Source organism: Aptenodytes patagonicus, chromosome 1 (assembly GCF_965638725.1).
Source record: "Aptenodytes patagonicus chromosome 1, bAptPat1.pri.cur, whole genome shotgun sequence".
NCBI lineage: Eukaryota > Metazoa > Chordata > Aves > Sphenisciformes > Spheniscidae > Aptenodytes > Aptenodytes patagonicus.
In genome coordinates this window covers 17,572,337-17,595,105 of record NC_134949.1, presented here as the reverse complement: position 1 = coordinate 17,595,105, position 22,769 = coordinate 17,572,337, and the positions used below count along the sequence as shown (strand labels likewise).

Genomic DNA, 22,769 nt, shown 5'->3' with positions numbered 1-22,769 from the left:
CTTATCTGGATTATTGAAAGTCTCCCACTAGCTTCCTTGACATAAGGGACTTGAGCTTCCCATATGTACAGGACAACTCTCCTTGCTTGTTAATCTACTTAAATCATCCTTAAGTTTCCAGATCTTATTGACCCTTTCACTACCTTTTGCTGTTTCCCTCCACAGAGCTGAAGCTTCCTCTCCTTCCTCACCTTCAGGGACGTACAGAATTCTGTACCTCCTTTGTTTGTTTTGCCCTAATTTGCTCCACCTGCCCCCTGGTTTAATTCTGCCATGGTGTCAAATTTATCTTCATCTCCTTCTTGCAGAAAATGCTCGGTACCTTGTATGTATATGGTATATGCAGAGACATACCTTTGGAAGTTGTCTTATCAACTTGCAAAATCTACAGGATACTAGGGTAGAGAGTTGCAGAAACATAACTGAGAACAGAGGTTTTGCTACCGCAGTTGCCTTTGTGATACAGGGTTTTGAGACCGTAGAACGTAAACACACCAAAAACATGCTTTGATGTAGTATGCAACGTGCTCGATGAAAACAATAAAAAAAACTTTCCACTCTATATAGCACTTCATAAATATGGATTTATTTCCTCATCTTTCATCAGTTTTACAGTTTTAACCAGTGCCTCAGTGTTAATATTTGCCAGAAGCATACAATGGAACTTCAGATACTTCTATTCTGTAGTTCTGAAGTTAAAAACAAATTCATGGGCCTTTCCATAAAGAACTGAGCCAAAAAATAATGAAACTAAATATAACGTATTACAGTTACATAAGATTTCAACTTATATTTCTATCCTACTCTATGTTCTGTATTTACAGTTAACTTTGTTTATTATTTACATTTTTCAAATACTGTAGTCATAAATCTTTTTATATTGTACATTCTTGTTTAAATTTTTATTACAGAAGTTCTTTAACACGCATTTTAGACACTACAATTTCAATATTTCACATGAGTTCTAGGAAATTACTGCCTGGTTTTACTAGCAATGTGTCAAGATGCCTCCTTCATAAGAAAATACATATTACAAGGGAATTTTGTATTATCCAGAATCTTGAATTTTGAAAAAAAAAAAAAAAGCACATGGGATGTAGTAATGATAACGTTATTTCCTTTTCTACATAATATTTTGTTTGGAACGACATTTTACCTGAGATGTAGAATCATTAAATGTAAGGTGTTGGGGTTTTTTTTTTAATAAAATGAAATATTTTATGTAAATCTTAAAGTATTGAAAATTTGAAATTTTATATAAATGTTGGCCTTCTATTTACCGAAAACTATTCCTATCTGTATAGGATCATATTGATGTGATCACCTAGATCATCACTAGATCATATTTTCCAGAAAAGTCTCTATCTACGTAAATAAGCATTGTTATTATATTAGGAAACTTCCCACTATCCTTAAAAAGCAATGTGCTCAAGTACAATATTCAACTTCTGACACAGACACAATAGTAAATGTGACCTCCAATGGTAATACTTTCTTCCAAGGGAAGTAAGAGGTACCTGTTGAATTTGGAAGACATGGCAGACAACTTACGTGGACCCGATGAAGGGAATTTTATATATCCAGTCCCATAAATGTTATGCAGGAGCATCTGACACAGCAGACAACTTTGGGTCAACTTTCCATGTTACATGTAACTACCTAAATAACATCTTAATAGAAAAAAGTTAATTATAGAAAACCCTTACAACATTGTACATTTAATGCTGTGTGTCTTCTCTCGTTACAACAATATGCATTTCTATTAACAAATGATTGTAGATACTAAGTTTAAAGCAAATGGTCATAAATTTCAGGTTTCTTTTATTCTCTTATTGGTAGATATTCTATTAGGCACAATATGACATTCTTTGTAAACATAAAGATAAATTTCGATACATTAGACCATGAACTGAAGTTACAGAAAACAGCATATGGACATTTAAGAAACACAGATCCACTACACACTCTAGGCACAAATGCAGCAATCTAGGAGGCCTGAACTTGTATCCATCGCAACTGAAACCCCCAGCTGACACCAGTGGAACAGAAAAGCATCCTAGTCACCAAACACTCCTGCTTCTGAATTAATTCATTTTTTTCCCTTCTACCAAAGAGTTTATATAATTTTAAAATATGGATCTCATAATCACGTTGGTAAAAATGTATTTTATTCTATTTACCCTGAAACACCTAATTATTATAAAGTCAGTGTCAAGAACTAAGGCCCCTAAAACAAGTAATGTAACTAACACATCTAGAAAGCTTTCCTCAAAATATGTATCTACATATTTTTAAGAACTTGAAAATAATCTTCCAATAACAAGTCATAAGACAAAACCTCTTGAAGATTTTTTATTTCCCAAACTTAAAAGTGCACTACATTTTTCGTGCAATGTTGTGCAACTTGAGAACTGAACTGAGGAATAACAATTCTGAGCTTCCAGTATATTGCTTATTGCAACTTTCACCCTTAATAACCTGTGTTGTGTAGGGTAGGCACAAATTAATATGAGTTATTTACATCCGATAGAGCAACACCATAATTCTTATCTGAAAAGATTTCTTGAAAATAAATAGCGCGCTTAAATTATGTAAGTTTTAAGAAATTATTCAGTATCCCTTGATTAGATGAAGAAACATTAATTTCATTCTATAAAGTCATAGAGGATTTTTATTCTGCTAATGATGCAAGAGTGATCTGGGTATGTAGTTAGTGTTATTGGGAACTATCTTCTCGCTTCCTCTGAATAATCAGAAAAAAGGTATTAAATTATTTAACAAGTAAGCTTTGGAAAGAGACATTAATTTTCCTTTTCTAACATGCTGGAAATGGAGAATAAGGCAACAACTGAGATAAAAATACATCTTGCTTTGTAAACCAAGCTTCTTAATATGTTTCTTAAAAGTGAACTTTCATGCTGAAAAATTGAAAGGCCTTGAAAGAAAGACTTTAATTATTTTGACAAGACCATGTCTTCTATTTCATTCAGTATTTTAAAAACACTCCAAAATATATAGAGAGGGATTTATTTTAGTGTTATAGATGAGTCTTCGGCTTTAAGTAACTCCTTTGTATGGCTAAAAAGCTTCTACTGCAAGACTGAGTAATGTTTAGAAAAAGCCACCAATTTCCGTTGCAACCTTCTATATTCTTATATTATTGAAGTATTCTAACCTAATTCCATGGAAAAACAACAGATGGTGTGCGAATGTCAGTGTCTTCTGAGTTATAACCAGACCTCAAAACACAGGCCTTGCTGTCTCATACGGTCTTTACGACTATGAAAAGTACTTCTTTTCCACTGAAAGAAAATAACTTTTACTGACCAAAACTGGCTGATAAAGTCATGAAGTAAAGACACTGAAGAAATGACAAAATCATTCCATAAGTAGTTTTAAGTCTTAGGTACATACAAAAATTGCTCAACATAAATCAGACAGACTGCAATGCTCCTAATTAGAGAAAGGGAAAAAAGAAGAAAACTCTGTGATAGACTTCTGAACTCATTTTTCACGCTAAGCAAAAAAGTTCACTTCCAAGTTCATTCAATGCTCGATATCCTGCTTTGTCCATTTCTTTGGTATTCTGTTCTCATTCTGCAAATTCTAACAGAATTTTAATGGTCATGTTAATTCAAATGAAAGAGCAATGAGCTGAAAGCACAACCAGAACAACAGATGCCATAATACTGCAGAACACGTTGGTCTTAATGATTTCTGGCTCTTCATATTCATTTCTTGTAATGATTGGGGGCATCCGCAAATGCAAACTTCAATCTGTAGGCCTCTGCTAGGAGTACACTAATTTCTTCATTTCCCCAGTGTACTGTGGGCAAATTTTGTAAAAATATCAGCAATTCCTAGATGGAGAGAAAAAAAAAGAAATAAATATATTTTTTCAAATACCAATGTAATAGCAATGTATTATTTACACAATGATTATAAGCAATCACTCATGTAGCACCTCAGTATCCCAAACAAACCTGAGATCCCATTAGGTTTAGTGATTTTCCTGTAACTTTTATAGAAATACTTGCTATTCAAGCCTTCAGTTCAGAAACCAGCTGAACTATGGTTATTTTCTAGTGTTCAGAAAAATAAAATAACTCACTCACTCTGTATATACTATGAGTGAAAGAATGCATTGCTGCCCAAATGAGAGGTGGGTAAATTCTATGTACCTGCACTTGCCCTTGTATGATTATACCACTACTTGTGCCCCCGGTCATGGATGGAGACCTCCTGTTGTCCTCAGTCAAACAAGAACTCGCACACAATGTATCAGAACCATTCCATTAGACTTCTAAGAGGTAAACAGTGTTAGCATATCCACTTTATAGCTGGTAATTGAGATACAATGCTCATGGGTATTAGAGTCACTAGAAACTTCTAGAAATTTAATTCTGAGCTCTGTAAGTCCAAAATGGTTTAACACGGGACCCAGTCTTCTTTTAGATTTGCCATATTTCCTATATTATTTTAGCACCTGGATACCTTTTACACACTTGCCAACTTCAACCAAGCTCTAGAAGTTTTCACGCATTGGTTTGCATATAGTTTTTTAAAAATTCCACATGTATCTTCCACATTTAAGATCTTCAACCTACTTTCAGTTTATAACATCTGTTGCCCAGATCATTCCAATATCCCTATGCTAGGTATGAACAAGAGGAATACCTACACTTCCTCTTTAAGGACCTATAAAATACTCATTTAATTTTTAATACCTTAAATGTTTTTATAACCTCTTTATCAGGTGGGTAAGAGGCAGACAGCTACAGATAAAGCAAAGTTGCTGATTATATTGCAGAAGGGCTAAAATTCTCTTCCCTAGCCTTTTCACATGCAAACATGAAGAGTATCTGACAACTTCTGGTGCTGCTGCTTTCTAGGTATGCCTTGTATATGGTACAGCAAACAACAATTCCATTTCTTTCAACAAGCAGCCTAAGCCCAGGAATAGAGGTTATAAGGAGCTCACTGGGACAGCACCTGTATGTTCAGCTCTGATGACGGCACCAAAATCCACCCTGACCCGCAGCAGCACAAAGCTTCAAATCCTCACCTGTACACTGAAATTTGCCAGCTGTGAGAGGAGGACTCTTTGGAAGATCAACTACTACAAATTCTCTCCTGAGTTCATGCAAATGACAACTTTATAAGGCTCACAATTTGACCAAACTTGGCAAGTTAGCTTGTTTTTTTAAATAAATGGTGACCTAAAAGCCCACAAATCGTCAAACCTGATGCAAAAGCCTCCCTAGGCCAACTATTAAATTCATGTTTCAAACTTTCCAAACAAAAGATCACATGGAGATCCCGTCTCATGCTTTTAATTGCTTTGACAAAAACATTCCTTAAAATTTAAGCTGTGGCAAAGCAGAAAAAGGGAAGTTTTTGGATGAGTTACGTCACAACAAACTGAATGTGGAATTTTATGATGGGAGTTATAAGGCAACCTTAGGAATAAGTGCAGTTGTTAAGCCTGCTTCTATCTGCTAGGTGCTCTATTTTTGCAGAAAAAATGCAGACAATTTGTGCACATTTGTATATGTGCATGTATTTGTAAGCATGTGCACATGTATATTTCTGCATGAATATGTTTGTTAAGATTTATTCTAAAGAGCAGGAATAAGCAAGCAGGAATGCAATTAAAACCACAACCATTATCCTGCTATAAATCAGAATCCTGCAATAACATGTATAAGTACACAGTGACATTCCTCTTCTTCGTAAGTGTCGTATTTTGGTTGTCCCCCCTTCTCCCTCCTCTGCACCTGCTTTCATGGAAGATGGCTGTAGGAGCCCTTAGCAAGGATTCTGTGATTTCAGGAAACAGTGAGGAGCAGAAACGAACATGAAATGATTTTTTTTTGTGTGTGTGTGTGTGTGAGAGAATTATTTTGGCTTCACCTATTTCATAGTCTTGCTACACTGGTTCTTGTAATATGAAACAAGAAAGGATAGAAGTTGAGCAGTACTATATATTTAATTGCGAAAAACAGATTTAGCATGAGAATTACTCTATTACACGAGAGTACCTTTTTAATAAAGTGTTATACAACTGCCAAAATCCCACTTTCTTTTATATTTCTATCTACTTACTTGACAGTTATGCTGATAACTAATTAATAAATTAGCAGTGCAGAGTAGGAAGGTTGTGTGGAGGGATGATAAATGCCTACCTCCATGAAAGTTTTTTTTTCCTTTTATAAAAGTAACTTTCAACCAGCTCTAAGACACAGCAGTTAATTCAGTGAGTTTTGTGAAATTAGCTCTTTTACTGTTTGCAGTGCCGAGACTTTGCTGGGTCAGATTTATGGGGCAAACTGGTACAAATGATTCATATTGCTTGTGCAGTGTTTTGTTTTTCCTTTGGGCTACTGTTCAAATAAATTTGGCCTAAACCAATCCTCCAGCCGCTGGAGAACAGTCAGTCTTCTAGCAGACCTCAGCACTTCTACTTTGTAGAACATCACCTGTTGCAACCAACACCTGCCTGTACAGAAGGTACTATTAAGCCATTCAACAGCTAGTGAACGAAAGCTAAACTGTGCCAGCATGAGATTAGAAAGCAGGAGTCTACATTGGTCACACATTTGGTCCACTACACTGATTGTTTCTGTGGCAATTGTACATGTTTTTCAAACTAGAAAATGTTGCTACACGTTTGGGAAACACAGATAATTCTTGTAGAGGAATGAATTCTCCTTATACATTCAGTTTTGATGGTAAGGTGATCATACTGGACATGTATATCAGAAAATGATTACAAAAATATAGTTTATTTTCTTAAAACCTTCTACATAGCAGTCATTTTTACAAACATCTGACTGCTCAATGATTAAAAAAGGAAGTAAAATAAGTCATTCATATTAACGTTGTTAAATTTACCTTTCCAAAGCACTGAAGGTACATTATCTTACAGAACAAACCACATTTTCAAAAATAAATTTACAGTTTTAGATGTTTGTTTGGAAAAGTCCATTTCTGTTTGAGTGGGCATTTTGCCACTGTTATGAAGGAAAAAGACTCATTCCTTAACTGCTCATCAAAGTCTAAGACTGATACTGACTAGTGAATATGTGTTATAAATCCAAGTGAAGTAACTGGTCAAAGATACCCTACTTGAGTGATTTTCTAAAGATAAGGCTTATCTTCCTGTGATCTATTAAAGAGCTTCAAAATTGGCTCAGATGTAAGATTTATTTCTATCTTGTTAAAAATAAAGTACAACTTGGCAAAAACCCTACTAAAGAAAATTTTATTTTCTTTAACTGCTAAAGAAAACCATGCCGCATTTATTGCTGTCTGAATATGGAGCATTCTTTGAAAACAAACAAACAATGACTCCCCCCCCAAAAAAAACCCCAACCCCCCAAAAAAAAGAAAGAAAAAAAACAGTCTTTGGATTTGAAGAAATGTACAAACTTATACTAATTAATACTTACAAGACCACCTGAGAAGTTTATCTAAAACTGCTCAATTTAGCATTTACACTTACAAAAGAGCAAAGATGACCACAAGAATACTGACTCAAGAGTATTCAGTTATTTTTAATCATTATTCTTATTTTTTCTCCAACAGATAAAGCAGGAACCACTAGAATCCACGCGTAAATAAGGCATCCATGCTACCTGCTTAAATTAATTTTCCTATCCACATTGAGAATTAAAATATGAGACACTCTGAAGTAGGATGAATCATAAACTTCAATTAATATTTATCATTAAAAAATCATTGTTGATAAACTGCCTGGTACATTTCAGAAAATTGAGTCCGAAAAGCAGTATTTGTAAAATAATCCTGCAAGAATTTTATTTTCTAATTTAAATATATTGTGACACCACCTGGATGAGGAATCAGAGCAGCCAGCAGATCAGCAGCAGAGCTGGGGCTTCCAAAATCCTAGTCCATTGTTTGTTTATATTTTGGCTGCATCTACAACAAATGTACTCAAAATTACACCCTTTGCATCTGGCAAATAGAGTTTCATTGGACTCCTACTGCGCTGAATAGCCATACTCATCTCTTGAGCTAGGGCCTAGCCGCATGGCCTAGCCTGCCAGCACAGCTTCAGTTTGGTCTATACGTGGCATTTGCCCTCTCATGCCACACTGTGGAAAGGCATTTCTAACCGCCCTTCCTCCTTGCCACACAGGCAGTGACAGGTTTCCTCCTGGCTGGGAGAGAGTCACAGGTACTTGAGGTATGTACAACCAGCAGTTAATTCCTCATCTATGGAATAACTTTGTTAAATAAAAATAAAATAAAATAAAAAACCCCCAAACCCCCAAAAAGCCAAAAAACCCCCACAACCACAACAACTTCCGCCCCCCCCCCCCCCCCTTAATCCCTGTTTACTTTCACCTCTGTTTAAACTATAAGACAAATAAGAGTATTTTCAAAGTGGTAAAAAACTTAACATTGTAGGGAATGAAATGATAGTGATACCTTTCTTGCCTCAGTCTTGACTGACCAAGTCTGCTCTGAGAAATCAACAAGTCTCCATGCAGGAGCAACAGCTGGGGGTAACAGGTACTACCCATAGCAGAGGAGGATCAAGGTACTACTTAGATTTGCTCCTCCCTCCCATCAAGTACAAGAAAAAGTGAAGAGATTTTTAGCACAGGGCCACTAACACAGTTAGGGGGCTGCAGCAGATGTGATACCAGGAGAGTGAGAGAAAACTGTGGGTCTTTTTAGCTGGGAGGAGAGAAGGCTAAGGTAGGATCTAAGAGCAGTTTTCCACTACATACAGTGAGGGTTATAAAGAAGAATGAGGGACCAAGAGGCCATAGTAACAAGTTGAAGCTAGGCTGTTGTAAGAAAAAAGCCCTTCGCAATGAGGGTGCTTGAGCGACTTGCCAGGGAGACCACAGAATGCGTCCACCGGGATTTTCACAACTCGCCTGGACAAGCCCCTGAACAAGCTGCTCTAGCTCTGATGCTAGCCTGGCTTTCAGCAGCGGATTGCATTACGGACCTCCCTTCCACACTGAAATTTTCCAGTATTTTATTTTTTTAAAGGATATGGGCTTAATTAGAAAAGAAATCCAAAAACACAACAAAAAACTGCTAAACATATTTACTCATTTGGTCCATTTCGGGAAAAAATAAAGGTATGTTTCCTAACAAGTAGAAGGATGTATTTTTTTATTTGGAATGAAAGGATATAGGGGGCTGGTGTAGCAGTGTTGCTGGGTCATACTATGAATAAATTAAAAATCTATATACCAAACTGATTTCTTAGTATGGCAAAAGAACTAAGCATGAAGTACTTAATATCCTTTGTAAGAGGTTTCTGGTTTATGTTGATGTATTTAAACCACAATTCTGAAAGAATTCTTCAGCACATTTGAAATTCAACATTTCTGTTACCAAACAAACAAAAAAACCTCTTTTATACAATTTCACTTATTGTATTTCCACTACTTTAACTGCATTTGGATTTACACGATACTCTACATATGTGGTTCTGTAAGATATGCTAAAATACGCTAAAACACTTTATATATCATGCTCAACTACGCTACAATATATAAAGTATGTTTAAACATTTACGAGCAGCTATATAGAATATACTTGTAAAGTACACGTACTTTCAAAATGTCACTTTCCTTAGATAATTTAACAAGTATTCAAGAACTATCCTATTCACCATGTAATCCAGACAAGACAGTGGTAAACTTGCTGCAAGTGCTGTGGTATAGAAGTACCTTCAGAAGGATGGAAAGTAAAAGTATGAGGTCTATGTTTTAAACACCACGGTAATAAGATCTGGGAGTAATACTGCCTGTTAAGCAATGGCTGTTGTCAGATATAAAATTATTCTTGAAGGAAAAAAAAAAATCTTATCATGCAAGATCCAATACATATATGTAAAAGAAAATACCAGACTACAAGACACATATTTCAAAAAGAAGATGATTTCCAAAGCCCTTATTCCTCAGTTTCCTCTAAAATCAAAATGGTCAAGGTCTGTTCCTTGTAAACTAAATCAAAACTGAATACCAATAAAAGTTCACAAAACACATTTTTAATAATTATTACAAAGTCATCAGTCTCTTGGTTCTTCACTGAGATTGTAACCCAATGAAATCTCAGCCCATTAAAAAAATCTTTAAAAAAACCCCAAAACCCAGAAGCAAAAGAAAGCAAATTTTATCATGTTTTGAGATCTGGTTCAGTAGCAAATCCCCTTATAGTATGAAGTCCACTATAATCCCTTTAATCCATACAGTTTTTAGCATAAGATTTGGCAACAATACTGGTTATTTGGTAATAGCTATCAATAGCTATTATGCTATTTATTGTCACCCCCTCTCTGACTCCGTATGTAGATCTTGAAGGAAGGAACATCAAAACCAATTATAGAACAAATAACATGTTGATAATTAATGAAACATAAAAATGTTGTTCTAATGAGTAGAGCACAAAGGTCTCTTCTGTGATAATCAAAGCAAGTTCTTTACTTTGAAAACTCCGTTCAGACTTTTTTATCTGTGTAAATTATTGACAAAGTTCAACTGCAGGTTTTTTTTAACAGAAGAAAATTAACAGAACATAAAAACCAGTAATAGAAGTGTTTTTATTTCTAGCTAATATAAAAATGGCAATAACTAAAGTTAAAATCAAACTTGAACATACTGAGGAAATCAATAGAGTTAGTTTTTAATGTCAAAATTGAGAACGGGTCTATTAATTTAACAAAAATAGTCAGTCCTAAAATACAGTATTTTTCTATGAGAGTTGTTAAATCTTCCTGCTGCTAACTGCAATGTAATTATGGTCTTAGTACTTCTGGTCTACCACAGCTCTATTTCGTACTGATAGGCAGGACCTGCAATCTTACTATATTTTATGATCACGAACTTTTCAATATTATACTTTAGGACTGCATATAACTAAATGAAAGGTAAATTAACTTTATATATAATCTTTCATTATTTAATAAGGAATTGCTAACAGCTATATTTTGAACAAGAGCTGTATCTGTTTCACATTATGCACACATATAAAACACTGCAAAATTTATGCTGGCAATTTGATTAAACAGCTTCTTTATGAGAGTTATTTGTACTTTCAAAAGTTGCGCTTGAAATTTTAGAACATAGCACTTACTTTTAAAGAACTAATGAAGTGCAATACTACTAAAATTTATTCAGAGGAATAATTGAGACAAGCTAAGGAGGAAACCAATTATTGCCAGAAAAAATGCCCATTTATCTTTTCAGATAATATAAACCAGAAAAAAACCATATGCACACATTCAAAGAATTCTAAATGTTTTCATGATTTTATGGGAAACTGTGTAATGCGGTGCCAGAGACAGCCAGAACTAGACAATGATTCAAAAATTTTTTTCCAACCAGATGTAACCACTATACAGGCAAAATAAATACTTACTATAGGAATGATTTAATTCTTATTTCCTTTACAACATTCTTTTGCACTTGCTTATATTTGGGATTGTCAAGCGTGAAGGAAAGGGTGGCATGGATGGCTAGGACTAAGCGGGCATCCTGTCCGTGGACTCGGTCCCTCCCCTGCATTGCACAGCAAAGCAGACAGACAGATGAGCCAGAGCTACTGCCTGGCTGAGACCCTGTAATAGCTGCAGTGGCCAGGCTGGTAATGTGCTGTGCAATGCTAACCTCTAATCCTCTTCCCAGATACTTAGGATGAAGGATACCCGCTGCTTTGGGACTCAGCCAAGCTCAGTCCAAATCCTTCCCCTTCAGCCTGCTATCAAAGTAGTAACAAACGCACTGGCTGGTAACATGAAAGCACAGGTCCAGCGCACACTGCATAGTCCAGCTGACCTTGTTCAGATGCTTTAGAGCGACTTTTCCCTTCTCTCTGCCCCTCGCTGTTGATACGTAACGTGCCAAATAAGTAGGGCTCTAACTCTGAGACAAGTTCTCTTTTCTTTCTCAAGTACTGTTTTTCCTCTTTCAATGCACTCAGCAATATTCCCTGCGCTGCTGCCACTTCTTATTTCTCCAGCTGCCCTAACCTGCTGCATGGAGTTGCAAATAATGAGCTGTATTTCTGGAGTGCTGTGCATCTTATTAATTACCTATGTCTCAGAGTCAGAGAAAACATTTCTTTCCTATTGGGCACAGCTGGAATTGAGAAAACTAAGATTTCAAAATTGAATATTAAAGAGAGAGTAGGAATAGGTCATCTACTGCAACTTAAGAAATATTTGCTGCAGATACAGGTTGAGGCGTAAGTGGACCTGGATTCTTCAGTGGTACAGCTGACCTACCGCATTGCTTCCTGAGCATGGAAAGCTGCATGCCACTGGATGCAATAATGCCCTCTGTGTTCTCATCATTTCAAAGATTATGGGTGAACCTAAACTTTGATAAGCAGAAGATGGGGAAACACTGGTTTATCTATGCTAAGTGGTAAGAGCATTTAAGCCTGCACTGGACACAGTCTGAAGGATTTAGGAGAGAGAAGTTCTTGGCAAGTCATAAATCAGTGTCACTCAAGAACTCCCACCTTGAATGTGAAAGTTCACATCCTGCCCTGCAACAGTTTAGAGGAAAAAAACAACCAATCAACCAAACCCCAGTATTGCTGAAATAGTGAACACTCAACTTCGTAAATTCAATGCTACATTTCATTTTTTTCTTCTCCATTTCTTCATTGCACATTACCTAAATTATGCATCTAGAATTTCTTGAAAAGGTTATTAATTCTTTCCAAAGAATTGCCTATTAAACAATCATTCTTATTTATCTTAATTTTGACCTTTCTTTCATGTACCATGACATCTTAACAAGCAGACCACAGCATACAGAACTTGGAACAGTATGAAACTAACTACAGAAAAAAAGGTTATTCAGAGTTCTAACTAGCTTTGTTGCATCTTAAAATGTATATTTTTAAAAAAATATCTAAATAGGTTAAAGGTTAATTTCTCCTGCTATCAGCTTACATTCAGCAACTCAAGTGCATAGTGATTCTCAACAAGTATATTTTTTTTATTCTTTGATTCAAATAGATAATATATATATTCTTTGATTCAAATATACATTTTTTATTCTTCACTTCAACTGAACAATCTCCTCTTAATCTTCTGAAAACATACAGAAGTATGCTATTCTTATAATTAATTTCATATTCCTAGTAAGAAATTCATAGAAACACACCTTAATATTCTGAAAATGAAAGCTTATGAAAAGTTGATGGTGTTATCATTTCCCTTTCATGTTTTTCTTTTCATGACTACTGAAAAAGATTCCTGGACTCAGCATATTAAAACCACTAAAACAGCAATTAAAAGTCCTGTTTCATCCAGTATGGATCTCTTATGCAAGTCATTAGCAACCTTAATTGCTAATCATAAAATATGTGGTTCTAAAGAACTATGTCAGAGAAGCTGTGCTCATCTAGCTGAAGAGAAGATTTACATCTTCATTTACATGGGTATGGAAATATATAAATTAATATGGTAAAAAAGTTCATTAAAGGACTACATCTTAGCTGATATTGTAGGTAGCCTTATGTCCTTGTTCTCAAATGAAAACAAAAACCAAACCCACAAGTAATCCCATCCCTAAATCTTAAAACAGGAAACAAATGTGTATGTTAGATCCTTTTCTTAACAAAACTTACTACCCACTTGTTATTACCTACAAGTTTATAAGACAACATTAACAACAGACTTAAAAACAAAGCAAGCATTGCCACAGAACCTAAAAGATGTTCAACTCCATTAAAAAAACCCTTATTTTTGTAATACCTTTTTATTCTGAACTGTCTCAAAATGCTTCAAAATTACATGAACAGGAGTTAAGGTACTGATACAGAATATTCAACACTCAAGAAAGGAGAGGAAGTCATCTTACTCGAACACTGATGTAAATTCATACTTAAATCAGCCAGTCAAACAAAAACAGTCTTGGGTTCTTCCTTACTTTTAAAGTAGAGAAGACAGAACTTCCATTTTAAAAATCTCATATGAAAACTGAATATCCCAGGAAATGTCCAGGAAGATTTCTCAGTACTCCAATTGCTACCGCACAGAGCAGAATGGTCCTGAAACACTCTGATTATACTTTTTGCCATATTGTTTTATGAAATATTGCTACATTGCTGGTATTTGGAGATATGTGTACTTCTTATGCACCAAAATAGAAATCATAGCAAATAAATAAAAAAAAAAAAAAGCCCAAGTATATCACTTGTCATTAGCTCCATGCAAGAAGCAGCAAATAAAGGAAAAGAGGTGCAAATATCCAGAATATAAAAAGTCATGAAGATCAGAAGGCATTCTATTAAAAAAAAAAAAAAAAAAATCCAAACAAACCCCATCCAAACATAGGACCTGCTGTACCAATCAAGACTGCAGCAATTATGGCAGAATTTCATTTCTGAAATGAATTGCCAATGAGTAAGTTACTACATTCTGTCATTTTTTTCTGTAGTCAAGCAAGATAAAAATATTTGTTCAGCAGATTCCAACAGAAAATTTACAATTCTGCCTCTCTGTAAAGTCCATATGCTACCCACTCTTCTTGGTTTGGTTTTCCTGACCATAATTTGGCAATGCATTTGAAATGGAACAGTTTGCACAGCTCCAAATTCACACCTCTTCCGCTCTCCACAATGGCTTTTAAGTTTTAACACTGTAGTATGAATAGCTAAAAGCTCAGCAAAAAAGAAGGAAGAAAATCATAAAATACCAATTTAATATAATGAACCACAGGGACAAGAGTGTATCAAAATTTTATGTATTTCAGACTTAAAGCAATTAGTATATTTTGACAAAAAGGTATTTCACACTGTAAATTGTTCTGAGTAAAATATCATCTCATTTTAAGAGAAAACATATATTAAGGATTGCTGATGCAAAATTACCTGTATATATAACTTAAGTAGTACTGTCTGATGTCTGAGATATGCAATTTTTACATCCAATAAATATGTCATAATGAGGTGGCTACTTAAACTAGCATATTTTTAGAACTAAAAAAAATTCCTAAACATAATTCAAATGGAATATTGTCAGTATCCTAGGGATATAGGACCGAAAGAGGCCATTTCCATTTTGTTGTTCAATCACCCACACCACATGAAGCCATATATAGGTGTTTTGTTCTGAATAATAAATAGTAGTTCCACGCTTGCCATGTCAAAATCCGTGAAACATCTGTGCACCTCTGGCAGACTTAAGGACATTAATAGAGAGAACCAACAACTTGGCAGTGGAAGAGAAGAACCAAACCACCTTCATGAAGATATCACAGTTAAAGGAAAGGACAGATAAAGAACCTGCCCAAAGTCCTATGTATCTACATTGGCAGAGAATCTGATAACTGAAAATTTCCAAATTAACTGGAGAAGCCTCACAAAATCAATAACAACTAATCCAAAAATCCCTTCAACTCTGAGGAGGACACCACTGGTCACATCAAGAAATCGTTTAAGCTTTCTTGGTGAGCAAAGCATGCAGGCACAAGAGCACAAGATAGGGATCATCCAAGCTGCATAGGTTCTCTCAACGTACAAAAACATCAACCCCCCCAAATCTCTGTCCATTCCTTGATGCCTTAAGAGAAAAATATATGAAATATATGAAAATGCATTCCATCTTTCAACCTCTTGTTTGGGGACAAGAAGAAACCCAAACCAGGATTAATCTTACTATATTACAAAATAATATAAATTTATCAAGCTTTGTCAGAAAATATATACTGCTCTTTACCTCCTAATATTTTATGTAGAAGGTGCTTCACCTTACCTAATAGTTTATAAATCAAAGTGGAGCAATTTATATCCTTTTAATCTTTCACCAAAATTATGTTATGACTTAAATCTTTACCCCCATTACAAAATTATCCAAATGCATTCCTGAAGATAATCATACTCTTTCTCAAGCTTTGTTTTACAAGGTTAAATAAGCCACATTCTTTTAATACTCTCTGCTAGGGCAAGTTCTTAATTTCTCAGTCTACTGTTGTTGTTATTATACTTAATTCTGAACAGATTACATAAAATCCAAACACATAATTCTCATGCAAATCCCAGAGAGACGCAATTTTTCAAAAGCATATAGACAAAGAGTTTATTATTGGGATCATGGAAAAATACTAATTCTAAATGGACTGCATTAAAGTCCTAAGGGACCTACAAATATCCTAAGGCCCTAGGATTCTAAGACAATTAAAATAATAACACATTTTACTGATATAATATTTACATGCCTTTCTTACATATCACTACAGTCATAAAAATAGAAATCTACAATTTCAGCTTTGGCCAACCAGAATTTGAGATCAAATTTCTATATAAGATGATGAACACCTCAACTTTCATGGAAAATACAAGTTTGCAAACCAACAGCTGAATGCAGGACTTATTCTTTGCTTATCTACCAAGGACAGCCTCTAGACACAAACGTGAGAGAAGAACTGAATGTTTTTCTACTACAGTGGGTGACGATGGGCTGGGTTAATCTTTTCTGACTGCTGATTTTTAAGATTTCCAGGATTAAAATCCTAAAAGTGCTTAGGCCATGAGTACCTCTTCTTGGTAATTCTAGTCCATTCATGTAAGGAAATAATCAAGTTTACACTCTAAAACTTCACAAAAATCTGCACATCGAAAGCAGTGCCCCCCTATTACGGTACCAATACCCAACAGAGCAGTTTGGCAGTAGAGCAATCTGACAATTGCAAAGCAGCTCCAGACCAATCATCAAAGATCAAGCAAGTCAAAATCCTCAATTTTCCACTATGTAAGGACAAATCTTAGTAAAAACATGGAAAATCAATATGGAGAGAGACATACTGATTTCATAACAATCATTTTAGCATGTGACACATGCTAGTATCACATAAGCTAAATATTAATAATAGTTTGCAGTATTTCTCCCAGGTGTAGGGTTCTCACCGTCCATGTGGTTTTGTAAAAATTCAAATCACATTAAGAAAAAGTTTGTGGCCTTGTAGCCTTCACAGATTCAGAAAAAAGCCTCAAAAAAAATCTGTCTGAAGTGATTATCTAAAGACTCAAAACCACACACAAACCAAACAGGTTTTAAGGAAAACATTATACCCAAATTGATTTTCTTTAGAGAACTGGGCTTTTGACAAAATTGTTTCTTTTATAAAACCACACCTTGTGAATAAAATGCCATTTTGTTTAAATAAATGAACATGACCAAAAGGTGTTTAAGGGTTTGGCCAAAACTGTAATAACATTTCTAATGGAAAAATACTTCAGTGGTGCATTATGTGGTATAATACAAGTGTTTGATGGGCTGGTTTGCCGACAGTGACTACATCTCTCATCTGTTCCTTAGCAGGCAGATGAGAGGAGGAATTCCTGTATTTATCACAATAATCTCCAAGACAGGAAACTATAGCACAGCTTGGAAGATGTGGCCTTTTCTCACAGAAGAGAATAAAGACATCAGGTACATGAAATATAACTTTCAGAGGTATATTACTGGTGGCAATTTTGGTTTGCGTTAATAGGCTTGCCTGTGAGCTGCCAATTCAAAGGCAGCTCCGTGCTATGCTCTGTTGTCTTTTCTCAGGGGTGGCAATCTTTAAAAAAGAACATGGCAGAAAACAACTATTAAGGATTTCTGATGTCCCTGTTTACCCTGTTGTCCTATGCAGATCAGCACCTGAAACTAGGCACACATTTAAGAATTGTGATGAAAAAAATTTAACACAAAGTTTTTGTGAATCAGTTCCTGAGGACAGGATGCAACCATCGCTATTCATTCAGCTAACAGCAAGCAAATGCTACCGTGCAAAAAACCGAATTAGGATGGGATAAATGGGAGCTCTTACTATATTTGCAAAGGGATGTCTAATGCAAAAAACACTACAGAGAGCAAATGAGTTGTCATGTGTAAAGATCTTGCTCTTTATGGAAGCTGAAAGAGCTAACTAGGAGGCTACGATGGCAATAGTAAACCTGCTATAATGGCATTTCTGGAAGAATTTTAAATCCAATTTGTTTACAAGTAGATGACAAAACAATGGGCATTTTAATTCACGTTACTTTTACTGTCTTGCAGTTGCAATGAGACAATTTTGTTGTAAGATAGCAAAATCTACATGCACCAGCATTTAGGAAACCATAGGAGAGAACAGAAGACTGAAAGAAAGAAAATTAATCCTCCTTCATCTGCTTGTCTCAAAGAAAGGCATATGTCACTTCATCCTATTATTCAGCTCGTACTCCAAAAGCTTTTAGTTTCTCTTTGTTCTCTTATCAGTAGTTTTGATTGAGTTCGGTAGTCAAGTGTACAGGCTCCTGTGATTTTAGTCTTCTCCAGGGTTACACACTGATAAGGCCAATAATTGACATTGTTATGCAGCAGTTTCTGCTGAAGAAATAAACATGGAAAGAAAACAGTTTTCTTTGTAGAGAGATGTCTCCAGTGACAGCTGTGAATTACTAACTAAATGGAAGCCCTGCCAGTGCATTTAGTTTAGCAGGTCACTTAAATTGCTCAGGAAGAACAAGAGTTTTTTCTTTGCTCAAGAAAATCCTTTTTATATTGAAATGGAGAAAACACAGAGATCCCTTTGTGGTATTTACTGAAAATAAATAAAAACATTGATTGATTAGAGAAAAATACCTTATAGTAATCAGAAAGTGCTTTTTCTGGAAACTTATGGGGCAATAAAATCAGATTTTCATTGTGTGGAAGATTTGATTTAAAACTTGGATAGTAACAGCATCCCTGTAAAATACAAGTGATAAAGCAAGGCTTACAGGAAATCTCTCCAGATTATACATACCCTGCATCACATCCTTCCCTTCCTTTAGCAGGAGTCAGACCAAACGGAACTTTTGACAACACATGCAGATGAGAGGGGACCCAGATTTTGCAAGGTGTTTCTCCCAGCCTGCAAAACACATTGCTGGACCTGTATGGAGTTTGGTCTCAGCATCCTCAAAGCTGTAAAGCTCTGAACACAAAACATACATATATTCCCTGTTACTTCATATAGGCTTCCAAGATAAGAAGGACACAGCTTACTGGCAGAACAAGATGAACTTGTTTCTAGAGTTCAATTATGTTATTGGACACGATGACAAAAATTCCAAAATAATAATGAAAAAAAGCAGTGATTACTCAACAACTATTGAAGCCTTTTTAAACAAAATAGTGCTTTTTCTCTGCAACCAGGCTTTACAGAGATCCACAATTTTAGACTTGTATTTTACAACAGCAATGTTGTTCTAACACTGTGTGCTTCTTAGTCAGTAAGGATAACTAAAAATTACTAGATATCAAAATGCTTAAAAGGCAATTGTGTGAAGGCAAAAACATTATACATGTTTTAAAAATGACGACTGCCATTTCAAAATTGTACTCTAAGGCCAATTCATTGTCTAATTGTTTCAACAACTGAGAACTTCAGATGTTTTCTGTATCCATACACATTAGCAACCATATATGTCAGTGGGAGTATTATTTGTCAGATACACAACAGAAATTTTGGGCTAATTCCTAGAGTCATAGATGTTAAAGCCAGGAAAGATCATTACTTATCTTGGTCTGACCTCTTGTGTAGATAATAGGAACTAAACCTAAACTTTTTTTTTTCCTTTCAGGAAAAACATTGATTTGAAATTCTTAAGAGCTGCAGAAATTCATTACTTATTTTGTTAGTGTCTTAGGATATTTTCCTGTCAAATTTCTCATATATTAATCAATTCACTTACTGGTTTTCTTTTTGACAAATTAAATATTTTGAGCACTTCAGTCATCCTCTCTGAGCCCTCTCTCTTGTCTTTGACTTCAGACGGCAGAACTGGATGCAGTATTACCAAAAAAAACCCCAAAACCCCACCACCAAAAGGCAAAACAAGCTCTTATGTTCATTAATTTAAGGATCCGATTACTCCCAGTGCCACAGCATCATTCTGGGAGCTCATATTGAGATAGCTGTCAGCAATGCCCCCTAGGATCTCTTCAGAAGTCACACATCCCAGGGTACAGGCTCTCACTCCAGAGACATGACCTATTCTACTTATCCTGTATTTGCAAAAATTTTTCATTTGACTACATCAAAATACAGCTTGCCTGAAGAGGTCAAGAGGTCAGCTGAACAAGTGATTCAAGATTGGTTTATGTAACTGCTCTGTTCTCACTTTGTCAGAATGTTAAATCTGTGTCATCCACAGATTTTTATTATCCGCTATTTTATTAGTGGAAATGCTGAATAGCATCATGCCAATTACTGACTCCCACAGAAGCTCACTAGAAAAACCTCCTCTTGAACACGATTAACTAAAAAAATATTTTTTTCGTCCTCTTGGTAGGACATCATATTAAGATTTTGCTGATATTGTTAAATGCTATTTAAAAGTAAAATAAAAAAAAAAAAAGACCACATTTTCATCTATCAACCAAATACATAATATCACCAAAGAATAAAATCCAGTATCACTGTCTTGTCTCTTATCTAATGTAGATTCACTTTTCAGAAATAAAGATAGAACTGAAGCTGTTAAGAATGATACTGGGGAAAAAAAGTTGCACATGTTCTTCTTACCCGATAGTAAGAAAATTGGATATGTAACTAGTTGAATAATTTTTATTAGAAAAATACTGGCTAAGTAAAGCTAATAAAAATATTTAATACTTATAATTAAAACTATATCTTTATTATCTTCACGAACATAAAAATATTATTTTCTTCCCCCAGAGTCTTCCGAGATAGATAAATAAAGAATGGCTCAGAGACAGGAAGAATTTACTTTACAAGCTTTCCACTAAAATCCATAAAGGAAAAAAAAGCTATTTTTGCAGACAATATTAATACCTCTTATTATTATTGTTAGCTGGACACACTGTGGTCACTAGAAAACCACAGTCTCTTTATAGTATTATCCTCTGATACCTTGGAGCTTCCTTATTTACAGTCTTCCTGAAAATTAGGAAAAGCCTTTGGATAGCACTCTCAAGTTTACAACGAGGCCTACCGATGAAGAGAACAAACCCATCACTAAGAAGAGTTCTGATATGCTTTAAGTGGTAGATACATTAACAAAAAGTAATTGAGTATTCAAAATCTTCATGGAAACAAAAATAAATATCTAAGACTATCCAAACAGCTAAAAATATCCAAAATAATTTTAACTGGAGTGGATTTCTTTTTGAACAGTAAAGAAAACATAAATAAAGGTAATAAAATGTCAAATTCTTTCATCAGTTTCACATTCATGACCTACACTGTACCACTTATTGGTAAGTGATCATGCTGCCACAGGGAAAAGATAACACGCTCAGCAAGACTGAAATAGGACGAGACAGCATCCTTGCAGCCCCAGCGAAGCATGAAGTCAGTCTGCTTACGATGACTGGAACCACTCCAACCCTAATGCTACCTCATTTACTTTCTAACATTCTGTTGAGATAGCGAAGTTGCAGTACGGATTTGGAAAGCCACAACAGTCCACTGCTGATTCATGCTGTTAAATCATGCTGTTACTACATTATATTTATGCTGCTATCACACTACTTTATGATGGGAGACTTCATTATGGTCAGAGCCAGAGCAGATGATGAACTACACGTCAAGAAGAAACAACACTTGCTTTCCTGCATTAAAGTATATAAAGTCTATACGTCAGGTGAAATTAATTCTAGTGATAAAGAAGCATTACAAGTTTCAGATACAGTCACACAGAACTCTGTTTCAATGATTATGCAAACATACAGGCATGTTCTGCCAAATGAAAGATTTAGCTGTTAATCACATGAGGACAGCAGTTAAGCTGAGACTATAACAGAGGTGGTCTTTTTCTTTGATCCAAAGAGTCTATCTTTAGCTGTGTTCTTTATATCTTCAGGAATTCTGTGGTTTGGATTTTTCTAGTGCTTCTTATGGTGCATATTCAGCAACTCTATTTAGCAACTATAATCAAATGATTTGAAAAAGATTGCTAGGAACCTGAACGGCAGGAAAACATAATTAATCATTCCCTTCTATAACTTCAGCCTCTGGACTACTGACAAGATTTTATCTGAAAAGGCAAAACTTTGAAGCCTCTAGATTTTAATACTTGATCTGATGTCAAATGGGTGGATCAGAACATTTCGAAAGAAAATACAGTCGTAGATGTCCTCTACATAAGACACAGATGATATATCACATAACTTGAAAGACTAAAAAAATTGTTAAAAGTATAAAACATTTTAAAACTTGTACATCTTAATATAGTACCCAATCTGACTTCTAGCAAAGCACCAAAATCCTTAACTTGAGTATGATTATGCTTTTAATTCAGAGTGAATGGGCCAAGAAAGAAGACACATTAAAGTTCATCAGAGCATCAGCTACAAACATGACCCATCTGCAGTTTAGACACATAAGCAACAGCTACTTTCAGCTAGTCTTCTAACTGCAGCTACTCTTTCAATGATTTTGACAATTACACTCTCCCTTCTCCCCTGTCCCCTTCCCTGCATCCGGGGTAAAAATGCTCTTAGCACACACTATGAAAAATTACTATAAAATTTAGTATAAGCTTCCACAAATATTACCAATATACATAAGTGAATATAGCAGTAATCTGGAATGCTTTATCATAGTGCCACTGCTTTTATGCAAAACAGACTGAGACATGCATCCTTTAGGTAGATAAGTGTGAAAATCATGCAAGTAATGTAAATCTTGGTTTTGCACTAAATTTTATCATTTCAGTTAAAGGATTGGGAAGTTAGCTGGCAGGAAACTCTTCTAAATTCACAACATGAGTGAATTAGTTACCAA

At 35.2% G+C, this 22,769-nt stretch overlaps 1 protein-coding gene across 1 annotated transcript in view; it reads right to left on the bottom strand.

Annotated features, from left to right (window-relative positions):
• Window positions 1-564: 564 nt before the first annotated feature.
• Window positions 565-22,769, bottom strand: part of TBC1D22A (TBC1 domain family member 22A) — a 192,158-nt gene continuing 169,953 nt past the window's right edge. The window contains exon 13 of the mRNA XM_076329068.1: window positions 565-3,860. Within this exon, the coding sequence (XP_076185183.1) occupies window positions 3,732-3,860 (129 nt within the window). The 3' untranslated portion in view covers window positions 565-3,731. The remainder of the gene's footprint in view (window positions 3,861-22,769) is intronic.